A 13181-nucleotide genomic window follows, 5' to 3' on the forward strand; every position below is an offset into this window, starting at 1 on the left:
AACAGACCACTGTTTCTTTGGCTGAGATTCTGATAAGAGAGCATTTGAGAGCCATGGTGTATGCAAAAAGAGATCTGTAAGTATTGGGATTGTACTCAGGTTGGGGAGACACTCAAGCTCTGAGAAGCCTGGGAATTGAGACTGGCCTAAGGGACTGCAGCGTCTTACTTTTCTTCTCAACTTCAGGTCTGAGGCAGAGTCTAAATGGAATACGGGCAGAAACACGGGCACCATTTGAATGGTGGATTTCCCCTTGCCTGTCTTCTTTTAGGCACATCTAGCTGAATTCAGGTGGCTTGAGTATTAAATGCACATTCAGATGTGACACCTTCTATTCAATGTTCTTGAATATTCAGAAGTTGAACAGCCCCATGCATGGAATTCAACAGTACTATCTTTCTGTCCTCTATCTAGCCTTCCCCTGGTTTGGCATGGACATCGGTGGAACGCTGGTTAAATTGGTCTACTTTGAACCAAAGGATATTACAGCCGAAGAAGAACAAGAGGAAGTAGAGAACCTGAAGAGCATTAGAAAGTATTTGACTTCTAACACCGCTTACGGGAAAACTGGGATCCGAGACGTCCATCTAGAACTGAAAAATCTGACCATGTGTGGGCGCAAAGGGAACCTGCACTTCATTCGCTTCCCCAGCTGTGCGATGCACAGGTTCATTCAGATGGGCAGTGAGAAGAACTTCTCCAGCCTCCACACCACGCTCTGTGCCACGGGAGGTGGGGCTTTCAAGTTTGAAAAGGACTTCAGAATGGTACGTCAGGTTTATACTTAGTAAACAACAAAACCACCTGGCTTCTCATATGGAAGAACTAGTCTTGGGACTCTGGACAGGTTTATTTCACCTTCTCTGTGCCTCCATTCCCTCCTGTATATGAGTAGTTCCTACCTCATAGGGATGTTACAGGAAGGATTCGATGAGACAATATGTCCTTGGCACTTAGTACATGCTCAAAAATATTAGCTATCGTCATCATCTTTGTTACAGTTACTATTGTACAATATGCTAAAGATGAGATGATATCAATCCCTTTCTGAAGTATTTTAGACTTTTCCAAAGATTCTTCTTACAGTGTCATGAACAGCATAAACATCGTGCTTGTTTTTTAGATAGAGAGGCTTTCTATAAATCCTGCGAAAAATTTTTACAGCCATCTACCTATTATGTGCTCTAAGTGTCTTCTTTTGCTTTGTGAATGTCATTCCGAACTTTTGTTTAAGATGAAAATGAAATACCTGATATTATTTATAGGTGACTTCCTTTCTTAGTGAGTAAGATTGGTTTTACATAAGAAGACTGATGCTGTAGCCTGATGGGCAGTCCATTCCAGCTCTGCAATGCTCATTTACATTTGACAAATCTGGCTAAATGGAGGACATGTATGAGTAAGATATCTCATGTTTCTCTTTATTTAGCAATCTTTTAACAGCTGTGTGTTCCAATTTCCCCATCTCTGCAGTCAGGAAAATCTCTATACTGTCCAGCCTCAACCCCCAGGAAACAAAATAAGAATAAAGTGAAATAGTGGATATAGAAAATAAAGAGAAAATAAGGGAAGCTAGTTCAACAGAAGTGACTGGACGTTAGAGAAGAAAGGTAGGAAGATTTGGGGGTTAGTCTTGCCAAAAAATTGAAAATATAGTGAGATCAGTTATAAAATACACATTTTCAAAGCCTGGAGTACAAAGTACTGGCATTCTGTCTTAGAACTCATGTAAATGATTGCCACAAGGTCTGTCATTAATGAAAATTAATGAATCAATATATTATTGATGGTATTTAATAAAACTATAAATGCAAATTCCATTTGTATCATCAAAAGTAACATCACTTATCCTACTGATTGTACTAAATAGTTTCCAGAAGAGCTGGCACTAGAGTCCTAGCACAGCATCCTAAATGAGACTGATGATATCAGGTTTTGGCTTTTTCTTCTGTGTCCCCTTTCCTGATCTAGCAGTAGAGTTTGATGCTGCCACTTACCTAAATGATTCACGGCATCTCTTTCCCACCAAAGGGACCCAATGATCAAAGAGCTTTGAAACTGAAAAGGCTGAGATCCAGGGGCATGAAAATTAAGTTTGAATTCATCATTGGAAAAGCATTGAACCTGAATTTTAGTGCTGTCTCTGCATTTAACTAGCTGGGTGACTTTGAGCAAGACACATCCCTTTTCAGCTTCATCATCTGCAAAAAGAAAAAAAAAAAGGCAGGAAAATGGAGAGGAAGGAGGACTTGTAGGACATCAGAACCTGAAGTCACCTTTGGAGACCAGGAAGTATAAGATCTTTGGGCTACATGGATAAGAAAACTAAAGCTAAAGAGAGATTAAGAGGCTTTAGTAGTGGGGCACCTGGGTGGCTCAGTCGGTTAAGCTTCTGACTCTTGGGTTCGGCACAGGTTACGATCTCACTTGGGTTTGGTGCAGGTTATGATCTTACCTTCATCAGTTCAAGCCCCATGTCAGGCTCAACGCTGACAGAGTAGAATCTGCTTGGAATTCTCTCTCTCCTTCTCTCTCTATGCCTCCCCTGCTCAATCTCTGTGTCTCTCTCTCAAAATAAATAAATAAACTTAAAACTTTTTTGAATGAAGAGACTCTAGTAGTGCCCCCTGGTAAGCGCTAGGGCGTGAGTTCAATTCTGATTCAGGAGAAAATGCTGACCCAGCCCTAGTGCTTCTGCATGTCACCCTATCTGAACACCCCCACCAGGGAGCTTAACGTGAAGCAAGGTGACCTAGAGCATTTATGCAACATCCCTCAATGCCTCCCTTCCTCTTTCTGGGTAATGTATGTTCTGAAAGTTACTCAATATATGTTAGCGGTGAGCAAGTATGTTTCTCAAGGTTCTGAACTGAGAAAGGTCGTATCTTATTACAACCAAAATAAAGAAGCCTCTGCTCCTTCAGGCAGGCTGCTGGAGCCTAATGAATAGATTGGAGCAAGGAGCAAGTCTGGAATATTTGCCAAATAGCCCGGCCAGCTGGGGGGCATGCATCTATAAAAGAAAGTAAATGGGCCACCTTCTGTTTCCATGCTCAGTCTTAGCCAAAGTGAAGACAGAATTCATCTCTTCCCGTAACCTGTTTGTCAGCGTGCTAAGTTATGTGCCCTTATCCTTCCAAAGTTTGTGAGGATGAATAGATCTTACCATCCTCTTTCCACAGTACACAAGTATTTACTGTGCTCCTTCTGCGTGCCAAGCACTGTTAGGAACAAAACAAAGCCCCTGCCCTTCAGGAGCTATCATCCAGCGTGAGGAGATGGTCAGTAAGTAATTAAATAAGCAAGTGAATATAGAATGCACCACCACCAGCACCACCACACACACACACACACACACACACACACACACACATTTTATATATATATTATGGAAGGAGGAAAAAAGCAGGGTAAAGGAGACAGGGAGTGTTGGGAGGATTTTAGTGTGATGAATTGGTGCAGGTGCCAAAAGAAAGAATGAAGCAAACCAGACCAGGATCCGAAGAAGAGTATGTTAGGCAGAGGGAACATTAAGTGCTAAGACCCTTAGATGTGCTAAATGCAAGCTCTTCTCTCTTCCCTTTGCCAGAATAGAAAATTGAAGGTGCTTACGTGGTTGGTTGTAAATGATCAATATATATATTAAGCAATCTGACACCATAAAGCAGTGCATATATATACTAGAAAGCCCTGTCGTTGTTCCTGTATAAAATTACTGTTTCGGGTAGACTACAGCTTTGCAGAAATGTGTTTTGAAAACCTGAGTAATTAGAGCTAACTGAAAGACGTTCAGCAGACCCTGAAAAGCCAGCAATTGTTGTATCTAATGACTATATCCTTTTCATTTATAGTAAATATACTTAAATCCTCAGGTAACATCAACTAGTCTTCATTCAATTTAGAATATACAAGAAAGAGTTATACACCATGAGACAAGCATTAAGTTAGACCCCTGTGTAGAATACTTTCTTTTTTTTTTTTTTAAGTATACTTTCAACTGAACAAAGCTACAATTCTTTCTTCCTTCCCCCCTCCTTCTTTCTTTTGTCTCTTCTTTCCTTTTTTCCTTTCTTCTTCTTTTAACATTTTAGGGTCACTGTCACAAATAAACTTCTGACTGCCGAAGTTGGCCTTCTGAATTAATGATACACCAAAATGGAACACAGAAGCAAAACTTAATCTAACTACAAATGGTCAAAACTTGATAAGCCAATGAGGAATCCCACCACTGAAGAAAGTGATCCTCAAGGAGAAGACTTGTCTTCTTCTGTTTCTGTTCTGTTCTATTTCTTTCTTTTGAAGAACTCACTAGAGGGGTGCCTGGGTGACTCAGTTGGTTAAGTGCACGACTTCAACTCAGGTCATGATCTCACAGTTCACAAGTTCGAGCCCCACATTGGGCTCTGTGCAGACAGCTCAGGGCCTGGAGCCTGCTTCAGATTCTGTCTCCCTCTCTCTCTCTGCCCCTCCCCTGCTAGTACTCTGTCTCTGTCTCTCTCTCAAAAACAAAGAAAACATTAAAAAAATTTTTTTAGTGAAGAACTTACCAGAATATTTTATGTACCAAATCTAATATTTTCATCCACTACTGCACTTCCTAACTTCAATAAGAGTATTCTTTAGAATGCAAAGTATTCTAACAATAGAGAATTATAGAAAAAAATCATCCTTTTTGTCCACCTAGCTCTTCATTATAATAGATACTTTTTTGTGAGTTTTGTTCAGTCTAAGACTACCATTAATTAAATAAATTAAGAGAGAGTGCATGTGCATGGGAGGGTAGAGGGAAAGAAAGAGAGAGAGAGAGAGAGAGAAAGAGAATCCCAAGCAGACTTCACACTCAGCATGGAGCCCAATGCTGGGCTTGATCCCACAACCCTGGGATCATGACCTGAGCTGAAATCAAGAGTCAGACACTCAACCAACTGAGCCACCCAGGCACCTAGTCTAAGACTAACTTTAATTAGAAGTTAGAAGTGACTCTTTTCACTACTTTTACAAAAGCCCTATCCTCCAGGCAAGCAGGATTTAACATTATTTGGTTGACATGAGATTTAGGGAACAAAAAGGATCTTCTGGTTGCTTTTATTTTATATTTTTTCAAGGTGTGAGGACTTAAGAACTGACCTTTCTTAAACCAGAAATCTCTATGGAAACCATCTAAAAAGTTAAGATTAGTGGAAACATTATCAGGAAGAAGGAGGACAATTGTGGAAATGTGAAATCCAAATCCAAGTGGACCATTCAAGAACATTTATTAGCTTGGTTTCTTGATTAATCCAGGGACCGATTCGTGGTATTGCAGCAGCATAAGGTTTGGAAGACAATGCCATTCTCCACTTGAGTCTGGCTTGACTCTTGACCGCTCACCTATGTCCTCTTTATCAGTGGGCGCAGGGAGGAAGAAGCCATCTTTAAGGTTTCGTTGGAAATTCATCTCTCTCAGGCCTCCTAGGTCTCCTCTGAGAAAAGAGCCCAGAGTGAAGTTTGTAATTCAGAATCAACTCTTTTATATGCAAATTATTCTTAGCATAATTCTTAAAAAGTAACCTTTTCTGCCACTTCCAATATGTTTTATAGAGACAGTGTCCTCCAAAGCACCTTGGGAAGTGTAAGGTATCATCCAGCTGTGTATTTTATCCATTTCTGAAAAACAGTTTGGTGACTTATTTCTCAACTACAGGGGAGTAATATAACTGGTTTGGGGCAGGTCCATCAAATACCCCAATAGGAGTGGGTGGGGAACCTCTTGGGATGGTTTTTTACCAGATTTATCTATTTAACTCTTTATTTAGTTATTTTTGACAGACTGGGCTGTAGCACATAAGGAGAACCTTTCACAGTTGTATCCTAAGCATGCCTTGTGTTTGGGACCCATATGTTTTCTAATATTAGCATACAGGTATCATAGAACTCCCTCTACAAATTGGAGTCTTCATTGTGGAAATGGTGTTTCCAATAGTGGAACAGTGACTTTCAGCTCAAGAGAAGTACCAAATTATTTTTCTTCTCACATAATTAGAACCCATGTGTATAGTTCTTTGTGGTAGCCAAAATATTTTCACACAAAATATTTCTTTTTTTTTTTTTGAGAGAGAGAGAGAGAGAGAGAAAGAGAGAGAATCTCAAGCAGGTTCCATGCTCATTGCAAAGCCCCACACAGGGCTTGATCCCACGACCCTAGGATCGTGACCTGAGCTGAAATCAAGAGATGGATGCTCTCAACCAATGGAGCCACCCAGGTGCCCCTCGTTTGATTGCTGAAGGTAGCCCTGTGAGTTAGATAGGACAGGTGCTATCAGGGAAAGTCTGTGACCTTACTGAATGAATGCCTGTTCTCACTGTTCTGGGGTCATGGACTCATCCCAGCTCTTCAGCTCCTAATACTGTGTGATCCAAGGACCAGCAGCATCAACATCATCTGGGGTATTGTTAGAAATACAGTCAGAAACCTTGGGAGTGAGCCCAATGATCTGTGTTTCAACAAACTCTCCTGGTGATTCTGATGGGTCCTGTAGTCTGAGGATCACATTGCACCCATACACTTGCTTGGGTGACTTTAGTACTGGGCACGATGATGTGAGTTCTTCATAGCTGTAGTCTGAAAGTTTTTTCTACTCTACCTCTTCCACTACTTGCCAGCCTTGGGATCCGGAATAGGTCACTCAACAGCTGATGATGTATTTCATCTGCAAAATAGCTTCCCTGCCTCAAGTCTTACAGAGGAGATCATACAAATTTTTATTAGCTTCCATTATTTACATAGAGTTTGGGTCTTAGGACAAGCTTAAGTTTGTTGCTTTTATATTTGGGGAGTAGTTTAAGCTTAATTATTTAGGAATTGGCAGAACCCATACTTTCTGGAAGTGATAAGGAGCCTTACAAGCAGTGGGGTGCTGGGACCCGTTCCTACTGGCTTATGAGAGCTCATTGTGTGTCTGTCTTCCCAACTCTATTTAGTGACATCATGTTGGTAGCTTGAAATTAGCCATTGTGGGGACAGTTATGCCACAGAAATCGGTAAATGCTCTAAACCAGGGCTTTTGCTCCCAGAGAGCTGGTTGTTAAACATTTACCAGCACACCTTGGTTACAAGGTTATGTTCACATTAGTTATAGCTTCAACTGCATGTTTGCTGGATCTGATGTTCCAGGTTTGTCATCATTTAAGACCCATTATAGGGATGAGCATTAGAATACATATAAAATTAGTAGAACAGAAGCCAGAATCAGCCCACAGAAATGTTTGGTTGGCCTGCAATATTTTTGAGGATTAATTGCACTGAGCCCCCTTTACCATCTGGCAACAGTGGGCCGCAGGTGAATTGTAACTATGCGTGTATGGTCCTGTGTACAACAATCCCATCATCCTGTTACTTTACATCTACTCAAGGGCTTCACTCTTTTATGGTACCTTACTGTCTCCTGTAGGCATTTGCATTTGTTACCCCCGATACAAGAAAACTAAAAGCGTGTTTTGGAGAATGAGTGTTTTTCCATTGGATCTGAATGTGCTGTTTCAGGCTTTCTACAAAGTTCATGTAGTTGTATTTACAAACTCCAAAGTCTGAGGAGTAATTCCCATCTTGTTCTAAATTTCAGTTGGCCTATTTGAATATCCAAGTAAGGATTTGGCTCATTGCTTACACTTGGGAGCCTGGACTTTTTTCTAAATGGTGAAGACTTTTGAGGGAGGTCTCTGTAGGTCTCTGAAAGTGACTTATTTCTGTTTCGTAGTTTGGGATGCATGACCCAGGCTTCGGAAATACCCACCCCTCAGTAAAATGTATAACGGAGAGGTTTATTTGCTGCTAGAACTTTATTTGAAATTTTTTAAATGTTTATTTATTTATTTTGAGAGAGAGAGAGAAGGAGTGGGAGAGGGACAAAGAGAGAGGGAGAGAGAGAATCCCAAGCAGGCTCAGCACTGTCAGCGAAGAGCCTGACATGGGGCCCAAACCCACAAACCTGTGGGCAAGATCATGACCTGAGCTAAAACCAAGAGTCGGACACTTAACCAACTGAGCCACCCAGGCGCCCTGAAAATGACATTGATGCGAAAGATGAGATAACAATGTTTCCTTTCATATCAAAGTTGTATGTGCTTAGCTTATTTGCCTTGAGAGATTTTTCTTTTCCTACAGCATAGGTTCAGGATGTCCAGCCGGACACCCTGTGTCTCTGTCTGTGTTTGTGATGTTGGCTTTGGGCATGCCTGTCAACATGGTTGATGGGCCTCTGATTAAGTTTTAAGTAGGTTAACCTATGATCCCAAGACTGGCTGATGAAATTGTTACTTTTCAGTTTGGTTTGATCTGAGAAGTGCTAGCTTTCCCTGTCCCATTTGAGAAATGTTTATTAAGCAATTACAGGGACAGGCCTTTGAGCACTGTGCTCGGGGGCACCTGATGAACCAGAAAACAAGCCAGAATGTGATTAATGCTCTAAGCGGAAGAGCATGGGGTTTCCTAGGTGTCATACAATCTTTTCAGGTCTCCAGGTAGTCTTATACCTAAAGCATTACACCCTTAAAGTATGTATAATTACTTGTATCAGACCCCAAATTTTCACTTGGTAAAGAAGGAAATGTCTGGAATCATGTATGAGACAGATTTATCTTATCAGCAAGGTCATTTAAGATGATGTTTCTGGGGACCCCCTTTCTACTTGCTAGATGGTATGCCCCCCAATTCACGAATCATTGAGTAAAGCCAATTAGATCTTTAAATAACAAGATTAAAAAAAACCAGAATGATTGTTTCTTTGTATCAAGAAAACTTGTACCACCTTGCTGGTAACCTATTCAAACTAATTCTGCTCTGTAAATATAGATTTAGTGGATTTTGTTGAATGGGAAAATTCAGATGAGTGATATGAAGTCAAAGGTTTTTCCAGCTGCTAACTTTTGTAATGAAGACAGTGCCTTTTTGGCAAAAGATCTAAGTATAGCACTTGTATAGGTTGTTTCCAGATCCCAGAAGCAGTTTGCATCATGGAGACAAGAGAACAGGGAGCCACTGGGAGCTGTTTGCTAGCTGTGGCTAGCGAGGGAAACCCACTACCGAGGGAAACCCACTGAGCCATCCAGGCACCTCCAAAGTTTTTTGTTTTTTTTTAATTTAAGTTAGACCTGACAAATTATCTTCCTTCATTGGTTTGGTGTCATGTTGGTGATTATTAGATTTTCTTTCCTTTTTTCTTTTTAAAATTATTTTACTTTTTTATTTAATTTAATTTTACTTTTCTAGTCCATGGGAAATGACCCTCAACCCAGACATATGGACCAGTAATACTACTACTCTTGGGGGCCATGAATTTAACTTTTGAGGATGCAAAGCAGCCATTCTCCTCTAAGCCTGCCCCCCCAGCCAACTCATCCCCCATTTACTTTTTTTCCCCTTTACCTTGGAGAATGGAGTTTTTTGTCTCAGAGGAGCATGGAAAGGCACTTTAGGACCACCTCCACTATTAATAAAAGAGCCAACAACTTTTGAGCTCTTTGTACATATATTACTATCATGAAATCTCTATAGCTACACTCTACAGTGGATATCATTGCCATTTTCAGAGAGGCAGCTGAGGCTTGACAAGTTAAATAACTTGCGCACATCCCTCAGTTAAGGTTAGAGCTAGAATTCAAAGCCAAGTCTACCTAAACCCCAAAGCCCAGGCCTGAGAAAGGAGAGTTGGGTTTTGAGGGCTCAAAGGTGATTGTCTCCAGCTCCCAGGCTCAGCCTACCTCCCTAAGGACCTCACGTCAAAGAAGTGTGGGGTTCTCTCTGCTTTCAGAACATTCTCACTGCCCGCCCTGGAGGGGAGCCCCATCTTAGTGATGTGCTCTGTTCATTTCCTGTGGCTGCTGTAACAAATTACCCCAAATGTAGTGGCTGAAAACAACAGAAATGGATTGAGCCCTAGTTCTGGAGGCCAGATGACCTACGTTAAGGTGGTGGCAGGACCACGCTTCCTTTAGAGGCTGTTGGGCAGATCCATTCCTTGCCTCTTCCAGCTTCTGGTGGCTGTTGGCGTTCATTGGCCCGTGCCACAGTACTCCAATCTCTGCCTCCATCTTCACGTGGCCTTCTCCTCTGGCCATCAGCTCTCTCCTGTGTGTCTCATAAGGAAACCTGTCAATGGATTTAGAGTCCACTCAGATAATCCAGGATGTTCTCTTCATCTCAGGATCCCTAACTTAAGGACCCTTTTTCAAAATTAGGTAACATTCACAGGCTCTAAAAGTTAGGACTCGGACATACCTCTCAAGGCCACCAGTTCAACCCATGGTACATGCTACTGGATGCTTTCCCAGCAAGCAGGCAACTTCCTGTCCCTCACTTCCCACTCTGGGCAGGCACCATGTCCCGCACAGAAGCTTCTCCGGCAGAATGACTACAACCAGATTTCACAACGTGGTGCTTCAAAAATATTGCCACGCTGTTACTGTTAATAACACATTTTAAGCCCAGCTAAAACCCTCGGGAGCTTCCCTCCAGTGGTCACAGCCTCTCTCATGAGGTTTTGTTCTCTTTCAGATTGCTGACCTGCAGCTCCATAAACTGGATGAACTGGACTGTCTGATTCAGGGCCTGCTTTACGTCGACTCCATTGGCTTCAATGGCAAGCCGGAATGTTACTATTTTGAAAATCCCACAGACCCTGAGTTGTGTCAAAAAAAGCCGTACTGCCTTGCTAACCCGTACCCTATGTTGCTGGTGAACATGGGCTCGGGGGTCAGCATCCTAGCAGTATACTCGAAGGACAACTATAAAAGAGTTACAGGGACCAGGTAAACGTGGTTTCTACTAGAAGAATCTTTCTGTACTTAAACCCAGGCCTCTCCCTTGAAGACCGGTTTCATTGCATTGAGTACGTTTCTAAAAGAAAGATCTTACACTCCTCAGCCAACCAGCAAGGGTTTATTGCATGATATGTTAAGATAGTAAGAGAATGCTTTATATAAAGGAGAACAAGACATAGTCCTTGCCTTGCTGGAAACTGGTCAGATTGAGGGGAGAAGGATGAACACACACCAAAGCAAAAGGCAGTCCGTGTTCAGTGCCGAATGAATGGCGGGGACAATAGGAAAGTAGAATCCAGAAGAAAGGATGCTTGGGATGGTCAGAGAGGGCTTCAGAAGAAACCCTGTCTTAGAATTTCCTGGGTGTCTAGCACAGGATGCATGGCTTGAAATAAAACACCCTGGCAACCAGTAAACCAAATGGGGTTTACAAAAAAATGTTTTTTACCCGGAGTTAAATGTTCGAGCTGAAAGCTGGAATGGTTGGCACACGGCACAGGGGATCTGCAAGCGCAAGTGACAGGAAGACAGTGCCACAGCTGCCCTTGGCCAGGGTGCCTTGCTTTTAGTGCACGCACACGCCCAAGGGCAGATGTCCCCAGCTTCCTGTTTGTAGCGATTCAACAGGGGAAAAAGAATCCAGGGCCAGAAGTCTTGGAGAAGTGCTAGTGTCAACAAAGTTTAGTAAGTTTTTCTTACTTCTAAGTGAAGGATTTGGTATGAAGTGTTTCTCCCACTCGTTGGACCACAGAACCTGTTTTTGGAGGAATAACTTAAGGAACCAGTGCCAGGTGGAATGTGCTTTTGGACATGATATCAAGCCCGTTGTTTTTAATAGATGAAGATATCTTGTAACTTCTCTGGGCCTCAGCGTCCTTGTTTGTGCCATGAAAGGGGTTGTTTCTTAGGTCGTTTCTACGGGCATTTCTAGCACTGAAATCCTGTACCATTACTTCCTCATTAGGAGAAGAACACTGTTTTTTCTGGTGGATTTCTGTGCTCTGTGATGGGTCAGCATCAGTCAGTGTGATTCATCACTGGGGAAGCGAGGATGTATTCCCCCAGGAGATTTGTGCAATGTCTGGAGACTTTTTTTTTTTTTTGGTTGTCACAATCGGATGTGGGGTATGACTGGCATCTAGTGGCAAGAGACCAAGGGCACCGCTAAATATCCTACAAAGCACAGGGAAGCCCCCCAGAACAAAAAAGTACTGACCCCTCAAGTCAATAGTACTGCTGTTGAGGAACCATGGCATGTGCGTGTGCGCTCATGCGCATGCGCACCCACACACACACACACACACACACACACACACACACACACACTCCAACTGACTCCTCCTTGTGTTCAGAATATAGAATGTTAATCGCTACTAGGCATACATTTTCTCAGTGAGCATACAGAACTAAGCTTCCTCGCTCACAGAAGAATCACGGCTGTCCCACGGCTGCATTAGGACTGTCAGGAGTGTCAAAGACAAATGAATATTTCAGCCAAACTGGTTTTACCTTAGAGAGTGAGCTCCTAATACAAGTATAATTTTGAAGAAACTACAGACTTCCTCCCAGAAGGAGTCGTTGAATTGGTCAGAGCTAGTCCCAAGGTAACATCAAGCTAAATAAACACTTTTCCTCAATTAGAGGTATTTATAATTTCATTTATTAGCACTTAGCAGATTCATGAATGACAAACACAGTTCTATTGTCTCAAACTTGGAAGTTCCAGGAATCTGGACCATCTTCTTGAACAGCTGCTAAGGAGCTAATTGTGGTGTTTGGCTTCTATTACATGTGTAATCATGCTCATAAATTCCCATTATTGGTAAGTGCCCGTGAATGACCGGTGCGTTGCAACCATCAACAGATCCTGTCTGGATGTCCAAGTTACCCTGAAAGTGTTTTTCAACCAGTAGTTGAAAACCTTCAGTAGACTGAACGTTAATAGAGAGCCCTTTTGGGAGGTTGCCCCAGGTAGGGGAAGGGAAGGAAACATAAGTTCTGTGGCCTGCAGCTCCTCCTCATCTAACCGGAGTTGTTCTGACAAAGGCTTTTAAGTTACAAAATCACTGATATAAACTATTATGGCCGGCAGCGAACATCAGTGTGTGAAACCCACTTTGAGAAGCACTGATCTAAGCAAATGGCGTCAGCTTTAAGTTTGCTACTATCATGAACTGATGGCTATAACTCCAGGTTTCTTGTTATTATGTTATACTCTATTTTCTCAAATATTTTTATTTTTAGGAAGCCACATCATTACAGGAGGTCAGTTTCTTTTAAGCATACGATTTTATTTTATTATTATTTTTAATGCTTATTTATTTTTGAGAGAACGAGAGAGAGAGAGAGAGATAGGGCATGAGCAGGGGAGGGACAGAGAGAGA

General features: G+C 42.0%; 1 protein-coding gene across 2 annotated transcripts in view; it reads left to right on the plus strand.

Annotated features, from left to right (window-relative positions):
• The window catches only part of PANK1 (pantothenate kinase 1), a 56008-nt gene that overhangs the window by 29174 nt on the left and 13653 nt on the right, over nt 1–13181 (plus strand). For both annotated transcript variants that reach the window (XM_039257754.1, XM_039257755.1), the window contains exons 2-3: nt 415–767; nt 10532–10785. In XM_039257754.1, coding sequence (XP_039113685.1) covers nt 415–767; nt 10532–10785 — 607 coding nt within the window. The remainder of the gene's footprint in view (nt 1–414; nt 768–10531; nt 10786–13181) is intronic.

Source organism: Hyaena hyaena, unplaced genomic scaffold (assembly GCF_003009895.1).
Source record: "Hyaena hyaena isolate Hyena2069 unplaced genomic scaffold, ASM300989v1 scaffold_631, whole genome shotgun sequence".
Lineage (NCBI taxonomy): Eukaryota > Metazoa > Chordata > Mammalia > Carnivora > Hyaenidae > Hyaena > Hyaena hyaena.